Source organism: Mya arenaria, chromosome 13, assembly GCF_026914265.1.
Source record: "Mya arenaria isolate MELC-2E11 chromosome 13, ASM2691426v1".
Classification (NCBI taxonomy): Eukaryota; Metazoa; Mollusca; class Bivalvia; order Myida; family Myidae; genus Mya; species Mya arenaria.
Window position 1 is genome coordinate 16,186,304 of NC_069134.1, and position 17,163 is coordinate 16,203,466.

General features: G+C 34.6%; 1 protein-coding gene across 1 annotated transcript; it reads left to right on the forward strand.

Moving 5' to 3' along the window:
• The first annotated feature begins 361 nt into the window (after positions 1-361).
• Positions 362-14,347, forward strand: LOC128213700 (uncharacterized protein DDB_G0286299-like). Its single transcript, XM_052919709.1, has 9 exons — positions 362-657; positions 3,081-3,245; positions 3,668-3,734; positions 4,261-4,559; positions 5,436-5,564; positions 5,985-6,230; positions 7,527-7,656; positions 8,004-8,096; positions 9,118-14,347. Exons 1-9 carry the CDS (start codon positions 493-495, stop codon positions 9,174-9,176), a joined length of 1,353 nt encoding a protein of 450 aa, XP_052775669.1. The 5' UTR covers positions 362-492; the 3' UTR covers positions 9,177-14,347.
• The last annotated feature ends 2,816 nt before the right edge of the window (positions 14,348-17,163 follow it).

Genomic DNA, 17,163 nt, shown 5'->3' on the forward strand with positions numbered 1-17,163 from the left:
TTTCAGGCACCTTTATCACTAGAATACTCAGTTGTGTTTGTACAGGTATGTATAAGCACATGAATGTAATTTTATATATGATCTTATACTAAATTAAATTGACTGAACAGTAGGTGAAATGCATTGCTTTAAAACTTGTATTCTTCTAAAATTCGGCAAAGATTTTTATGACTATTTCTGCAAACAACTCTTGCCAAAATGAACTCACTTGCGAACGTTGTCTGATTCTCTGCTTACTGATATTCCGAAAACTATCGTGTAAGGGGAAGGAACTCCAGACTACTGCAACGTGACAAATGCAGGTTTGAAACCGGTTTGGCATTAAGATCGCACACTCGATTTTTGTGTGGGAGTACGCATATTGATGACGTTTTTCGCATTCGACGTCAGCATGAAATCCACGAATACTGTGTATTAATTTTTTCTCCAAAATATTGGCCATATTTTGATAGCTTTTCCCATTTTTTTATCATCTGAATTTTGTTTGACAAAATGGAACTGACGGAGGTAGTTTCACCGACGGTTGCCGTTCCAGTGCTCTGTGTATTAGTCTGTGCATTCCTAGTATTTGCGTTTGGCTTCAAGTCCCCAGCACAGCCTCCCAGTTTTGATGTCTTTGATGATGAGGGGAAGAAGCGGAAAACTAAGAAATCGAAGGTAAAAACAGTTTAAATTGTGTCAGTCATAACTCCTTCTATCTGAAATATATCAGACATCACTTATACTGTCAGAATATATTAAATATAATCAAGCGGAGATATTTCCATCTAGACAATAATATATAATAATAACATGATTTTATATAGTGGAGTGGGTCTGAATTCATATATCTGAAGGTCCTTTTGGCATACACTACCAACCACTCGTCTTTTGCAAAAAAACGCCAAGCCTTCGCGTGAGAAGGAGCATTCTGGTAAATGGTTGGCATACATTCCGCGTAGTCCAAATAATTGTACGTTTACGGATTTTTTACGTTTTTTGATATGGCAAATCCTTCACCTACAAATTGTTTAGTATAAAAAGTGGGTAGTTATTCCGATCGGGATTCTGGGTTAAAGCATTTAACATCTAAAAAATATCATAAAAACAAGAAATATACCAGATTATGTTATTTTATATCAGTTCCATACATAAATATGTCATATCCTATGAATAATTATGAGTTTGACGTAGTTTTTTCATTTCTTGCTGTCAAAACATAGCGATATATACATGAAGGGCACCTGCAAGGCATCAGGGCACAAATTTTAAACAATCGGAACATTTCGGCCATGGCCGAGTTGTTACGATTGTATTTACGAGGTCTATCTCGAAGCTTGTCGGAGGTGGCCGAGTTATTACGATTGGGTCGAGTTGTTCCGCTTGGCATAATTGTTGTCTGTGTCAGTCAACTTTCGTTTTATTGGAAAGGTAAATAATGTGTTTTAATGGATTAAATGCTTGTTTTGTGCAAAATTACTTTTCACTTACATGGTAAAATATGAATATAAACCTTAAAGCATTAATTTAATTTAAAGCATAAAATACTTCACTTAATACAATTTCAATATTTTTCGAAACACCCCCGGTTTTTGCACAAACCTGTTTAGACGTTAGGGATTGGAAGAATCCCGTATAACATGTCTATAATTTTAGACTAACATTCCGTGGTAGCCAACTCGGGGGTACGGGTATCAACACATTTGTCTGCAACTAACACGGTAGCAGCAGATGAACGTGGTGATACGTGCATCACCGTGTTGGCAACCACAGAATATATCCCTGTGATTTACAATGACATAATCTCTCCTGTAAAGGCAGCGCAATTTATTTGCAACAACCATGTGGTTGAAAGTGTATATGTTACTATTTAAAGATTTTCGATCAATCTCGCATTCAAAGTTCATAGGGCATGGTTGAAGGTTCTTGCCTCGTTTTTGTGTGGAAAATTCTCCTTAACATCACCAGCTATTGTAAACCACCAATAATAAATATCATTTAATTATACTCAACATTTTATTCAGTATATTACTTATTTACATTCACACAAGTTAAACAAGGGCATTCGAAATTTAGATAAGTGAGAATAAGGCGAAAATAAAGTTTAAGCATTATTTTCAGAGATCACACTACATTTTGTGTACGAATCAAGTATATAGTAGATAATCTGTCAAGTTTGTAGCCTTAGGAAAATTGAAAATAGCTATCCGTTAATTAACACTTCGCATTGCTGCGTAAAGCCTAACTCAATGTGCAGGGAGGTGGGTGCAGGGCAAATTACATAAATGAACACGGTGTGCCATATGGCATTATGCCAGTGATTTTTTTTTGGAAATATTTTTAAAATCAGCACATAATAGCAAATATAATGGCAAATATACATGTTTTCACCTTTTTATGAATACTTAAAGTGCTAGTCTTGTCTAGAGTTTATTTATTTTTCAAGAAATTCATTGGTTTTTTATTCATGAAAATAATTTGCATTTAATTTGGGGAAAATGAACATTTTTTGCATGGGAAACAGCCTTTAAAAGGCAGTAAATTGAACACAAAATATCACTGTACGCTTATATCGCGGGTTTAGTGAAAAATAGATTAAAAAGATAATGTCTGCGGTAAGGAAAAAGTGCAAAATCTGCAAAAAAACACGTGGTTGGTTGTGTATGTGCAGATGTAGAGAGATGGTATCAAATTAGTCCTGATGATATTGTGCTGCTCTGAACATATAACTGTCCCTGGTCTTTTATTAATTAGTATTAGTTTATTAAAAAAAACTGCGTTGATACTATTCTTACCTTCTCAGCAATTTTTTCAGTGCAATATTTGCACTTTTGCTGGAAAAAATGTGATGTTGATTAAGAGCTGCTGAATTTTGGGATTTTTGCACATTTTTACTGTAACTTAAACTATTTTAAATAATTGATTAAATTTGTTTATTCCTAGAAAAACTCAAGGACACTTATTAGATCACGTTTGATTTAAGGTTCAATTTAATTTCATAAATATATAGTATCCTACATGTATGTTTATTGATTGAGGTTTTCCTCTAGCTCACTTTTCCGTTTCATATAATTATGCTAGCCCCTTTTTTCATTATACAGGGCAGTAAAGGCCAGGTGAATGGACATGCAGTATCCAGCTCCGGTGAGAGTGTTGTACACTCAGCAGCAAAACCATCTGCCTCTCCTAAGCAGACAGCTAAGCAGGCAGCTAAACAACAAGCTGTGACAAAAACCAAGGCTGTAGCAGATGTGCAGCAGAAAAAGGTGTTACAATTAAAACACATCTCTCCATGTGACTGTTTTATTAACTGGATCAAATTGTGACCTAACTACTTTAACAAATCTGAAATAATAAAAAGAGATAGGAGTTAAAAAAACATTGAGTAATTGACATGGCCTAAGTTTTTAGTTAATGTATGTTCATGTTAGTTTCAGAAATTAAATGCTTTTTATGGACAGGTAGATAAAATGTAGCATGTAATAAAGAAAAGTCCTGATATTTTATTCTTATTATAAAATTAAAGAGTAAGACCAAAACGAAAAGCAACTTTTAGCACAATTAATTGCATTACTATTTTTATTAATTACATATGATTTTATAAAGTAAACTATGGTATAAAGCCATACTGTAAGAGTAATAGTCATAATTTTTATAGTCTCATAAAACATTGTTTGTTTGGTAATAGAATAAGAAGTCTGCCGCAAAAGAGGACCAAACAAAACCAGTCCAGCAAAAGCCAGTGGTGCATGATGGTAGGTTTATTGGACCTATTAAATGTGTTGCCTGCGAAGCGTGGGATTATTTTGTCCGGCATTCTCGATAACTTTTACTTAATTAATACCTCAGTTAAGAGTATTTAAACTTAGTGTGAATACATGTAAATTCAACAGAAATAACAATGTGTGCTCTCGAAGGTAGCCACATACGATTCGTTTTGTCCTGCATGTCATATCTAGAAAAACAACTTTGAACTTTGATCAATGCCAGTAATGCTACTTTCAAATGTCTTAAGTTTACTAACCTAGTAGTTTATTGTAATAATTTCATGTAAGTTGTAGAGCCATTCCAAATTGAGGTACAAATCCTGAAATATTTTACTTAATGTGTTACAATTATGTCACACATATCTGTTATGCGATTCAATGTGCATGTTTTTTTAAGTCTCTTGTTGGTATAACTCCCTTGGATGATCTAAAATACAATGATAAAAAATAACTTCTCAATTAATCTAAGGATAGTACAAACATATTTTTTTATAATTTTACTTTTCATTTACAGAGGAGGATTTCTCTGGTTGGCTAACTGTAGAGAAGAAGGAGAAGAAGGAAAAGAAGGAGAAGAAGCAGAAGAAGAAGGAAGGAGAGGTAGCCCAGAGACAGGACTCTCCAGCAAAAGAGGAGCCAATGGTGGCCAAGATTGAGGATGTTGTGGCAACAGCACCAAAACCAGCAGTAGAGGCCCAACCCGCCCCACAGGAGCAGAAAAAGGTCCCACCCCCACCACAGGAGCAGATAATTACACCACCCTCACCACAGGAGCAGAGAAATAAGAAAAAGAAGGAAAGAAAGGCAAAGAAGGTACATAGTTTAGCTAGACATGAGGAATAAGGAGAGCTATACTTCTCACCCTAGCATTGGCTTTGGTGTCACAACTTGGTTAAGGTTTTTGTGTAACCACATTAAAGTCAATATCTCAGTAAATACATTATGTATTGCATTGAACCTTTATACACAGACTCCCAACTATCAAACCTTCTTAATTAATCAAGTTAGATAACTTTAACATGCATATAATAAAAAAATTACCCCTTTTTTATCCAACATAGAAATTCTGGTTAAGGATTTGCATTAAAGCACATATAAGTCAATAACTCAGCAAGTACTTGATGTATTGCCTTGAAATTTATACAATGAAGTATGATAACTCTATCTTGCATATAATGCAATTTTTTCTCCTTTATTATTTGACTTAGAAATTCTGGTTAAGGTTTTGCATGTTGTCAAATTTTAAATTGACATAGTACGTTTCACCAAAACTTCCAAATTCTAAACTTAAAAGCGGCGGAAAAGTTGAACAAACTGTTTCTGTGAATTTTAAAACTTTAATCAAAGTTTTATATACTTACTAAAACTAAAATTAAACAAGGTCATATACTCTGAACCACTTTTCCAATTGGTCACCTAACATTTTACAGAAAAAAATCTAATTACATGCAATCATTCCTGCTTGCATTAGTAATCCATGAGCAAGGTTTTTACTGACATTTCATGATAATATCTTTTTGATAAAAAGAGACATGGTAACTTTAATATTAAGTTTACACTGTGGTGGAACTTAAAGCACAAGCCTGCAATTCTAGGTTTGATATAATAGGCTTGTATAGTAAATATATGCACTAATGTAACAACTTAGGCTGGTTTATTAAGTCTTAATTTCCTATAACTGTAAAACAGGGCAAAGCTGAAGAAGTTGAAGCAGAAGTTGTTGAGGAGATGGTTACCATGGAGACCACACCCGTTGTTGAGGCAGCTGCCCCAGAGCCAGAGCCTGTGCCAGAGACCAGCATTGAACTGCAGATACAGGTACAGGTGGTAGAATATATTTACCATTTTTAACACACTACAAACACCGTCCACCAACAATTTCCCTGACACAGAAAACATGAGTCGCTAATTCATTTTTCAAACCAATAACTCCCATTTTGAACTTAGTGTGGAGCACTGGAACATGGATAACCATGTTATCGCTTAGTTCTTTCTTGATGTTACATAATTATTGTTGGTTGTTGCAACAATAGCTCAAAAATTTCCGTTAGGTCTAATAATGCTTTCACTGGCAATTTTTCGTATCAAAGCTGATGAAACTATCAGGATCCTGTTTTGATTATTGATAATAGGAATTATTTGTTAGTAAGCATATTTCACAAATAACAGCTTATTCATTTTATTCAGTTCTTTATCCTGCTGTTCATGGCATATTTTAAGTGTTTCCAATTTCTGTAGGATGCGATGGAGACCACAGTAGCAGAAATGAGCCCGGCACTGGATAGAAAGAAGAACAAAAAGAAGAAGAAATCTCCAAGCCCAGAGGAGGATGACTTTGTTATACCGCAGTCTGCCCTGAAGCCCATTGCAAGCCCGCCCCTGGAGCCCACACAGGATCCCGCCCTTGCTGATAATACAGAAGCTCTCACAGTGAAAGCCGCAAAAAAAAATAAGAAGAAAGATAGAAGCAAGAGGCCAGATGAGGTGGGTGCAGGTTGTGCATTTTGGAATAGGATTTTGATCCTGATCTCTTTGAAATGAATTTGATTACAGAGGTTTATGAACTGGAATATTTATAAGATATGGTTGTAAGGATAAAAAAAAAAAAAAAATTCAAAGCTGTCACTAAGATTCTGTTTTTAGCATGTAAATTTGCATTTCTTAAATTTTAAAAATTAAATTTAGATACTTGATGAAACTCAAATAATACTAAGAATGAACAACTTTTCTAACTGGTCACCTAACATTTTTCAGAAAAAAATAATCTTAATTCATGCAATCAATTCCGCTTGCATTAGTTGTCACTGTGCAACAATTTCGCTGACATTCCATGATAAGATAACCATTGAAAAAAAAAATGATTTTGAAAGTAAAACAATTCAAGAATGGAGTAGACAGTAGCTGAACATGTCTTTAAAGATATGATCAAATTGCGAAATTGTATTTTCAGTTGAAAGTCATAATGCTTGCTAAATGAAATATCTTTCGTTTTTAGATTTTAACATACTCACATTTCAATCAATGCAAAATAATGCAATGAGAAATTCATCAGCTTCCTATCAGTTTAAACTGAAAAACGTTTTTAATATGACCGAATAAAAATATCATTTTTGGTCTACAGATAAGTTTTATTGAGCTGACATTCACTATTGATATTATATTAAGGGTTTACCTTTCTTCTATTTTCAGTTGAAAGGGAGACAATTTAACACTTAGGCACTTTGCCATTTTTGTTTATACTAAGCCAGTATTTTGGCAAGATGAAATGTTTTTTTGATAATAAGAGACTATTAAAGTATATTGTGCATGGTTGAAAAAAATATTTAGAAAAATTAATGGAAATTCTTTTGTGTACAAAAGGGGTTAAAACTTATTATATATGATAATACGACTCAAAATTCTTTTGTATGCTATAGTAACTGTAAGCCTTCTTCATCATTGAGATGGATTTTCTATTATACATACATCTGCAAAAATATTGAGGTTTAAAAACTGACCATTTGGAAAAGTTGTTAAGTGTATTGCTATTTACAGATATGTATGTACATCACTATACATAGAGTGTTGTTTATTCATAAACTGTTATTCCTTAGATGGAGCGAATTTGGTTGAGGAAACACTAATCCTTGTAGTAAAATATCACGGTGGAAAGTACAGGGACAAGCCAAGTAGTCAGCAATTGAGGCCAACAGGCAGTATATGAGACATACAACAGCACCGACAGATAACAATAACAGCCACAATGGTACATTTATAAACTGTGATTATTTCCTTTCCCAGAAGCCAGTGGCGACAGATGTTGGTGTAAGCAGGGAGGGGTCATCAAGTGTTGGTGCTAGCGGAGAGGGCTCAACTAGTCGTTCGAAATCACCTGTCTCAGTCACCTCTAAAGGTGATACAGTACAGAAAGGTGGGTACCATGAATGCACATTTGTTAAAAGAAGGGAATAGTTCTTTTTTTAATTAGCAATTAGAGGGTAATGTACTTGTTGAGTTATGAAGTACGGATGAGCATTGGCCATTGCTTGGCTTGCTTTAGTCACTTACTATTCATTTGTCACTAGTCATGACCTGTAACAGTACGTACACAATGGAGAAATGATTTTGTTGAGCAATTGTTGCAGAAATGTATCTTTGTTCAAATCATTAGTTTATGGGTAAAAAGCAACATCTTTCTTGTTTTTGCATGCTTTTCATTCCCGTCATGAATTAAGGTATTACTATAACCTTTTGTTAAACATATTTTTATTGTTATAGAATCTCCAGCGCCGTTGGAGGTTTCTGGGGCAACAGGAGATGCCCCTGTCAATGACCCCACCCCTTCCTTTGATGAAATGGGCTCTGTGACCGGTAGGTGTTTATTATACAACTTATCCAGTTTAAAATTTGAATACTGCCTTTTTTATGATTATGTTACATGTATTCAAGTGTGTGCTGGCTATCTCTTATTTTAACCTCTCAAAGTTTGAAGGAAGCTATATTTGAGTTGCCATGCACTTGGTTTGGTCTGTTGGTGGAAGTTTGTGGCGTTAACTTCTCCCGCAGTTTTAGCAGTATCACTCTGATACCCATCACCATGATGAGTTGTAGAGCCTGGTGTCATTGTTGTTACCTATGGCCATTTTGCTTTTTGATGTGCCTTTGAATATGATTTTTACTCTGAAGTGCTCGAAGAATAACCAAAGGAAACAACAACTCGAAAATTAGTCATCATGAATACAGGTTGTTTCCCCTTACAAAAGAACAGCAATTCTATAATTAATTATAAATAAATCATTAGATTTTCATCCCGGACTGCTCCCTCTTTTTCCGCCGCCCCTGAAATTTTACTGACTGAAATAAAAATGTTGAACAGTTATCTGTAATTGCTTATTGGTCCAGGAATAGCATTTATTCACACCAGCAGGTGTTAATGAAAACATTTACATATAAAGTGGAGAATTGTTATGATATGAGTTGAGGTTAGTTTCAAAATACGTTTATGTTCCCTTATGCAATAAGTAAGAGCATGAACACATATTCATCTGTGACAGTCATCTAAGAAAAATAAAAAAAACAACAATTAAAATGATCAAAATATCATCTCCTGCCCCCACAAAAAAAAAATTTGGATGAAAATATAGCAATTACTTTACATTGGCTCGAAGTATTTTGGCCAGTCCCTGGGATCTCGAGACAACAGGTTTGGACTGTATAGCGATGGTATGAATAATTGATATTTTTTTACTGAAAAGTTTAAACTTACAGACCTAACATGATATATGTTTTCCTGCTCTTCCAATGTTGGTGTATCAATATATTATATGTACCGTACATTTATTCAATCTTGTTTTGAAGTGTTTTTTCCTAATTCTTATATATACTTTTTCAGACTCCTGGCTGGAAGCAAAACCAAAGAGTAAAAAGAAGAAAGCGAGAAGAGCCGACTAGTCAAGCGCATATTTATATTGATATATTATTTTTATAGCTATATATGGCCATGTTTGGCCGTACCTGGGTCCATGTCAGGTTTTATTTTGTGATATATTTAGATTATTATCTTCTGAGAGATGGCAGGTTTACAAGCATCTTGGAGAACCACTAAACAATAGGGTAATAATTGCGGTATCAATGCTTCATGGAATGGCTTAGGAGTTTTTGCTTGGCCTAAGCGAGCCATTGCTCATGAAATGAGGCCAAAAAAATGAAGGAGATTTGACACTTGACATCCATGTCAAGATATTGGATAAAAAAGATGTTTGAGTGACAGGAAACTTTCACAATTAGACCATTTGAAACCAGCTTTACATGTGACAGTTGACAATCGCTATTTTGAATTGTATAAAAGAATCACGCAAAGGAAGTGCTTTGAGGCACTAGTATGAAACACATACATGTTTTGAACACTTCCACAAGCTAGGCCAAAATTGATTGTGTGGTTTATTTGAGGGATTGCTTCTGTTGGTTGTGATTTTACACATGATCACTTCCTGCATGTTACGTGACGCTGACATTCATTCATCCATTCAAAAGACCAATTAAGGGAATACATCTCTTCGGTTATTGTACATTGTTGGTAAAGTCAATGGCAAAGAATTACAACGAGGCGGACCAAAGCTCCCATTTGCGTCATTTTAATTATCTGGATTCTAGTAAAGCCATTCATAAAAATTATTTGTTTGCAGTGGCCTTAATAATTTTCTGTAAAGACAACTGCAAACTAAATCATTTTTAATAAAGTTATATTTATGTTGATGTATTAAAGAATCTAAAATGTTGTCTAAATATGTTTGAGTATTGTGACATGTCTGGTGTTAGTTAATGGTGCTATGTCTGTAAATACGAGCACAGCTCTACTGCAATAACATGGTATTATCACAGTGTTCTTTCACTTAAGAATTCTGATTCTGAATTGACTTGATGTACCAAATATGAGGATGGTATTGTTTATACCCTCAGATGGATAAATCTGCGGCCTATATTGGTGTTGCAATTGTCATGTTTCACTAAATGTCCCATTAAGTCGTGTTCCAAAATTCTTGTGTTGTACTAAGCTCCAAAATTATTACACCTCAGCTTACGCAGGACAAAAGTTATGTCCCTTGACATAGAAAAAACTGTCTAACCTTGTATTGCTTGTAGCTTTCTTAAGTATTTTACCTACACAATGAAACTGTATAGGAATGTTGGTCAGCATAGGCTGGTGTGTATCTGCCATTTTTTTCACATTTCTCTCCTATATTCCATAGCTCAACCTTTAACCATGCCTGTGTCCAAGCAGCGTGTTGGGGTATTCATCACGATGGTAATAGCTCTAGTGTTTGTCCTGAATATTATCAAAGAATAACCTATTCAAAGGCAATGTGTATTCATTATGGAAACAAAGAGTGTTTTCCCTGGTAAAGATAACAATTTATAAGGGCTTATCATCAAGAATCCTTAAAGCAGTTTGCTACCTAGTACATATTAACGCTTAAGCTGCTGATGGCGATTTTAAAGGCTTTGCAAACAGCTTGGAACCAGACCAGACGCCGAGTAACTCGGCGCCTGGTCAGGTTCCAAGCTGTTTGCCACTCAGTCAATATATCCCCAAAGTTTTAAGTAAATTGAAAGAAATTTAGAATAAACCAGACAACATTTTTGAGCAGACGACAATTTACCCAGCATGCAAAGGGTTAAAGCAGTTTGCTACCTAGTACATATTTTCAGAAGAAGTACTTCACTGTTGAAAATATCTCAAAACCATTTGGAGGGGTCTTGATGAAATGGCCCCACTTGTTCTTATTTTTGTCCTCATGTTCAACGTCAACTATATTTGTCTAGTTTGTTCAGTTTTCATCCATGTAGTGTTCTCTATGAAGGTTTAGTCTGAAGAAGACCTTTCTCTTTTTAAGAAATTGTAAAAGGTATGGAAAGCTTATGAATTTTCTTGTTCAAATTCAAACATCTGTATTCATGTATACTTGGTAATTTGTTCCAAAATCTTTTGCTATTAAAGGATTTAAAGGAAAATATATATTCATTCTAATAGCATACCTTTATGAAAGATAAGAAATACTATACTGTACAGTATTTGAAATAAATCTGGCTTTTTTTATTATATTCAACTTTCCCCATGATACCAACAAATGTATTCTCATGTCGCTATTCAAAATCGGTATTGAAATTTAATACCTTGTTATTTGTAGGTTGATAAGATGGCCATTACTGCTAACCTAATCTCTTCTTTTTCAAATGGATTGATTCTGTCTCTTCATCCATCTGGTGTTTTCAGTTTAAGAATGCATTAGCTTAAACCAATACATTAGCACCAGCTGGTTCATCTGCATCACAATCAGATCATTGCTAGTCACGTAGGCTCTCATTTTTTGGTTCAGGAAAACACTTCGTCTTGCATACATTGTTTTAACTTACAGTGTCTGTCGTATCTCACAACGTCAGGCTGTTGTTGGGTTGGGGATTTGTTCATGAGAAAATATTTTATTGTTGTTTGAATAATTTTATGAAGTTTTCTGAACTGTTTTTAAGTTGCAAGAATAAATGGAACTTTTAGGCCATTTACTGTCAAAATCAATTCTTGAATCAGATTGATGAAATATAAAATATCTATGTGTACATGCTCTTTCAGGCAGTGTCAAAAAGCTGACTCTTGTAACTCCCATGTTTTCTGTGCTACAAGTATATGTTGTACCTTTAAGCTTTCGAGGCATCCAACTCAATGTTATTACGGTAAGTTCTAGTTATGCTTACAAGGGTTTGACTTGTGACATTCCATGCGGAAAGTGTATTTTGATACTTTATATGATAAAATTCAGATTTTTGTCATTTATTAAGGATCTAGTTTACTTAACACTCTTCAGAAGATTGAGTTTCATAAGATTATGCCAAAGTTATATTGAGAAAATGGATTTGTTGGAAAAAAGGAATCAATATAAGCATGTACGACTGACTGATTTTCTGAATGTTTTTTTTTGCATCTACAAAACCTTTACCTTTCTTGACTTCTGACTGGCTTTTTTATTTTGTTAGTATAACAGGACCCAATTACGTGTAACTTAATTATTGAGGTATGTTTTAATCTTGAGATTAAAACTTGACTGAAGATATTTTCACAGTAATGTACTATTATTAGATTTCTTTAAATTGAATATGATAATGCCATACCATTTGATGTATTATAATTAAAATTTACACAACTAGAGTTACATGTATTACTCTCAGGTTTATAAACATGTAAAGTTACAAACCTGAACCGGACTTGCATGCGATTTAACCAGTTAATGATCCCTTACATAAAAACATTTAATTGTTAATAGAAATAGATTTATAATGATTTATATATAATTACTAAGAAATTGTATGTTTTTGTTTGTGTATTGTTTAAAGTAAATGTGTATTCTTGCAAACATTATTATTATTATTATTATTGTTGTTGTTATTGTGAGCGATTTAGACCTTATGTAATGGTTAGTGTTTATTTAAGGTCCTCTAAACAGTTATGTCGGTAGGCACAGCCTGGTGTTGACTTATCTTTTAGAGGACCAAAATAAATGCTACCTTAGTGTTCAACGCTAAATGCCCTTCGAATGCTTCTATTCTAGCCAGTTGGCATGGACTAGCTTCTGAATAACTTGCTTAATCAGTCACTGATAAGTGACTGAATGGGCATTTGGCAGTTGTTATCTACTTAATGAATTTTTTGTCAGAGCTTGGCAGAGCCTGAACACTAAGTATGTAGTTGTAGGGTGGTGATGGGAATAATGCAGTAGAAAGAACACAAACCTTGCCATGCAGATATACCATGTCATTGTTGATTCATCTTGCAATATATATAGCTAATATTTATTATGTAACTGTAATGTTCTATGATAATTATTCTGATCCTGTTCTGAGGGTTGATTTGTGACTACTTAATTGTAGGATGTTCATTTCTCATTGTCACCGGGTTAGAGGGCATTGGGTTGTTCATAGCATGTTTAAATGATGTTTTAATAGGATGGCAATATTGTTTTGATTGTTTTAAGTTGTAGTTCTAATAATTTTATTTTTTCTGAAACCAATTATTTTTTCTAGAATTACATGTAAACGCATTAAACAGATATTGAACTTCATGATCTGAACTGGAGAGCTACTGTAACAAACACATCAGGCTTTCTGGCTTTGTTTGACCTTTTATGGGCCTTTAATGGGCATTGCTGGCTATTCTATGTGGTCTGTGTCTAAATCATTTATCTTCAATGTTATTATTTAACCAGGGGCAGGTATTCATAAAGCATCCTAGGTAATTTCTTAATCTAAGTATTTCATTGATGGTTTGATATAAGATAATGGAAATTAAAAAAAAAACTATTTAAAATACACACTTTAATGTTAAAACATCTCTAATACATTTTTTTATTAATTTGCCAATAGAAAATTGATTTGGTTAAGGAAATTACTGAAGATGTTAAATATGAATGAATATTGGCCCACACCCAGATCTTTGACCATGTTCTACCATAAGCAGGCTAAGTTTTTATTATTCATATAATTTACTTGTTGGTTGATGCAGTTAACTGTGTCTTAAAGGAGCAGATAAGTTTCATTTACTTCAGATAGTGTTTTAACGTTGTAACAGAAAATCAAGAGTGCTAGAGTATACTTTATACTACTTTATACTTTATTTTTGCAAGATTTAATTCATATGTCATATGAGATATAAATATATTCCTGACAAGTTGTTCTTACCTTTTCGAGTGCTTCTAACTCTATTTGATCTGCTATATATATATTGGAATCACTGATTGATGCTCACAAATAGTTATTTATTGATTGTGAGCAAATATTCTTAATAATAAGAGCAATGCATAATCTGCAAGCAGGAAAGGAATTAAATGTGTTGTGCAATTATTACTTGGTTTATAGCATGCCATAGGTTTTAGATTATGTTAATTGTATGTAAATGAAATATTCACAGAAATCAAATGAATTAGTTAGTCAAGCACAGTGTGTACATTATGTTGCCAAAATTATTCACTTGAATTTGTTGTTTAAGGGATCATGACACTGACTTCATTGTATTTCTGTTATTTTATTTGTCAAGAATTTGAAAAGGACAATTAGTAATATATCATAACAAACTGTGCATTTGTTGTTTTGCGAAACCCTTTAGATTTTTAGCTCTACTGGCCAAAGGCCGAAGAGCTTATGCGATGGTAATGTGTATGTAGTGTGCGTTCGTGCGTCCGTGCGTCTGTAAACAATTGCTTGTGAACACAATACAGTCTTCAGTTTTGGTTGTGTCTCGATGAAAATTGTAAATGTTTTTAGATATCCATTAGAGCTCGGTTCCTTTCGAAAACCAGCCAGGTCCGCCCATGCATGCCTAGATTATGGGCCTTGAAATATAAAAAATGTGTGCGTCTGTAAACAATTGCTTGTGAACACGATACAGTCTTCAGTTTTGCTTGTATCTCGATGAAACTTGTACAATATTTAGATATCCATATATCAGTTCCTGTTGAAAACCAGCCATATACGCCCATGCATGCCTAGATTATGGGTTTTGGAAGTATAAAAAAATGCTATTTTAGCTAAGTCTATTTTTAGCCAAGTTTACATGTAAAGTCACAATTGCTTGTAAAAGTTTGTTCAAATTATGCCCCTGGGGTCATTTCTGGCCACGCCCCCGGGTTCACATGTTTGGTATTCTTAAATTGGGAAATGTTAAAAACCTTTTTGTCTGAAACAGCTATGCAGATCCTTGCTATTTTGAACAAGGCTTAAAAAGTGGTCCACTACCATGGTTGTTCAGATTATGCCCCTTGGGTCATAACTGGCACTGCCCCGGGGGTCACAAGTTTCCTAGGGACTTATTTAAGAAATATTTTCAAAATCTTCTTCTTTCAAACCACAAGGCCAATACCGTTGATATTTGGTGTGGAGGATTATATGATGACCGTCTAGCAAAACATTTGAAATTATGACCCTTGGGCAAATGCTGGCCCCACCCCTTTTGACTTACTTTTTAATTTTTAAAGCTACAGCAATGAAATTTTGACCATGTGTACAGTTTTTCAAACGAGCATCAATGTTGTCCTCGGATGTCCTTGACTTTGACCTTTAGACCAACTTTTTTTTATTTTTAAAGCTACAGAAATGAAATTTTGACCATGAGTACAGTTTTGAAATATTTTTTACCCTCCGATTACCTTTACTTGGCACATTTTAAAATAGTTCATGCAACTAATCTGCTTACAACACTTTCTATCCTCGGATGTTGAGCGTGCAGCGTTTTCAGCTAACCCAAACACAAAAGGTGAACTATATATATGTTGCCAATTACTCATACGTATATGCTCTGGAATGAAATGACCACAAGAGCCATGCCAGTAGAGCATAGGCCTTCTTGGGCCTCTTGTTCAGTTTTTTTATTCGCTCGATTTTGCAAAAAATAAGCATGGCTTTTTACCCGCCCAGCGTCTTCGTCCGGTTACAGTTATGGCAAGTTGGGATTTTTTTCTAATATCCAGAATATAGTTCGTTCAATTAACTGCATACCCTACACAATCGTTCAGGTCTATCACACAATCAAGACAGACAACTCTGTATGTTCCTCCATATCAATTACGGTCCCTGATTGACTAGGTATGTTCAATTGTTTTGCATGTTTGGACTTGATATTTCAGACATGGTTCTTACAATAACTTGAAACTTCACACAGTTGTTCCGGGCCATCACGTAATTCAGATAGACAGCACTCCATATGACCCTCAATGCAAATTACGGCCCCTTATTGACTTAATAGGTTTGGTTATTTTTTACTCATTTTTAGGGACAGGGGCATGTTGGGCCATTTGGTCGTATCTCATAAACCGTTCATTTTAAGACTGCAAAAAGTGGTGTCATAGTCGAGTCTTGTTAGGCCCCACACATTAATTTGAGAGTTTCCTATGGTAATCACCCAGTCTCATGTTTTATTCTTCTTATTTACTTTAACAACCGTAAACGATATCAACTTCAAACTTTACAAGTTTTCTTGCTGTAACAATACACTGAATTACGACAAGTTGTGTATCTCTTACTTATATAGTACCTAATTAATGGCTCTCTGTTAACAAAATTCAACAAATCAGTTTGCTTTTTAGAGAACTTGAACATTTTTCAAATATAATTATGACAATGCGAGTGTGTTTCACAAGTGCCAAAACACCAAGACCCGCTTATGAACAAATTGCTTACATCGATAAGAAAAACAGAATGAACACAATATATATCGAATATTAATTAATTGCACTGCACATTTCCAAATTACCTTCATCAACAAAACAGCAAGCTGTATAAAATATTCAAGAGTGAAAAATAAGGTGATGGCAATAAACTTGTACCCATTAAATCAAAACTCTGATCAATATTCCCAATGTGACTAAAAGTATGTTTTATTAGCAGCACCACCCCCCCCCCCCCGCCACAGATGGAAGAGGGGATTATAGGAATGCACATCGTCCGTCCGACAGTCTGTTTGTCCGTAATATTTCGTGTCCGGACCCGGGTCCATACATTAAATGGTCATGGTCAAACGAGACTTTCAAAGGTTAGCGTACCCATGCTTGTGTCCGCGCTATTACTTTTGCATTGTTGGATTACGATATAACTTGGTACAACTGTTGTCCTCATCGAGACGTTGTGTCGACCTTGACCCGGGTCCATACCTCAAAGGTGAAAGTCACACGATATATTTAAAGGTCAGAGTACACATGCTCTTGTTCGGGCTATAACTTACTTGAGCATTGATGGATTACCACATAACTTGGTACAAATATTGTCCACATTGAGACAATGTGCAGTGACCCGGGTCCATACCTCAGTCAAAGGTCAAGGTCACACGAGACATTTAAAGGTCATATTACACAATCAAAAGTGTTTGATAATTGAAAGTGCTTAACAATTTGCACGTATT

Bases quoted from the DNA above. Each gene is read 5' to 3' on its own strand.
- LOC128213700 (XM_052919709.1), top strand. From the start codon at position 493: ATGGAACTGACGGAGGTAGTTTCACCGACGGTTGCCGTTCCAGTGCTC. The intron at 6,231-7,526 runs GTGGGTGCAGGT...TTCCTTTCCCAG, and splicing joins GAAGCAAGAGGCCAGATGAG to AAGCCAGTGGCGACAGATGT. The intron at 8,097-9,117 runs GTAGGTGTTTAT...ATACTTTTTCAG, and splicing joins TGAAATGGGCTCTGTGACCG to ACTCCTGGCTGGAAGCAAAA.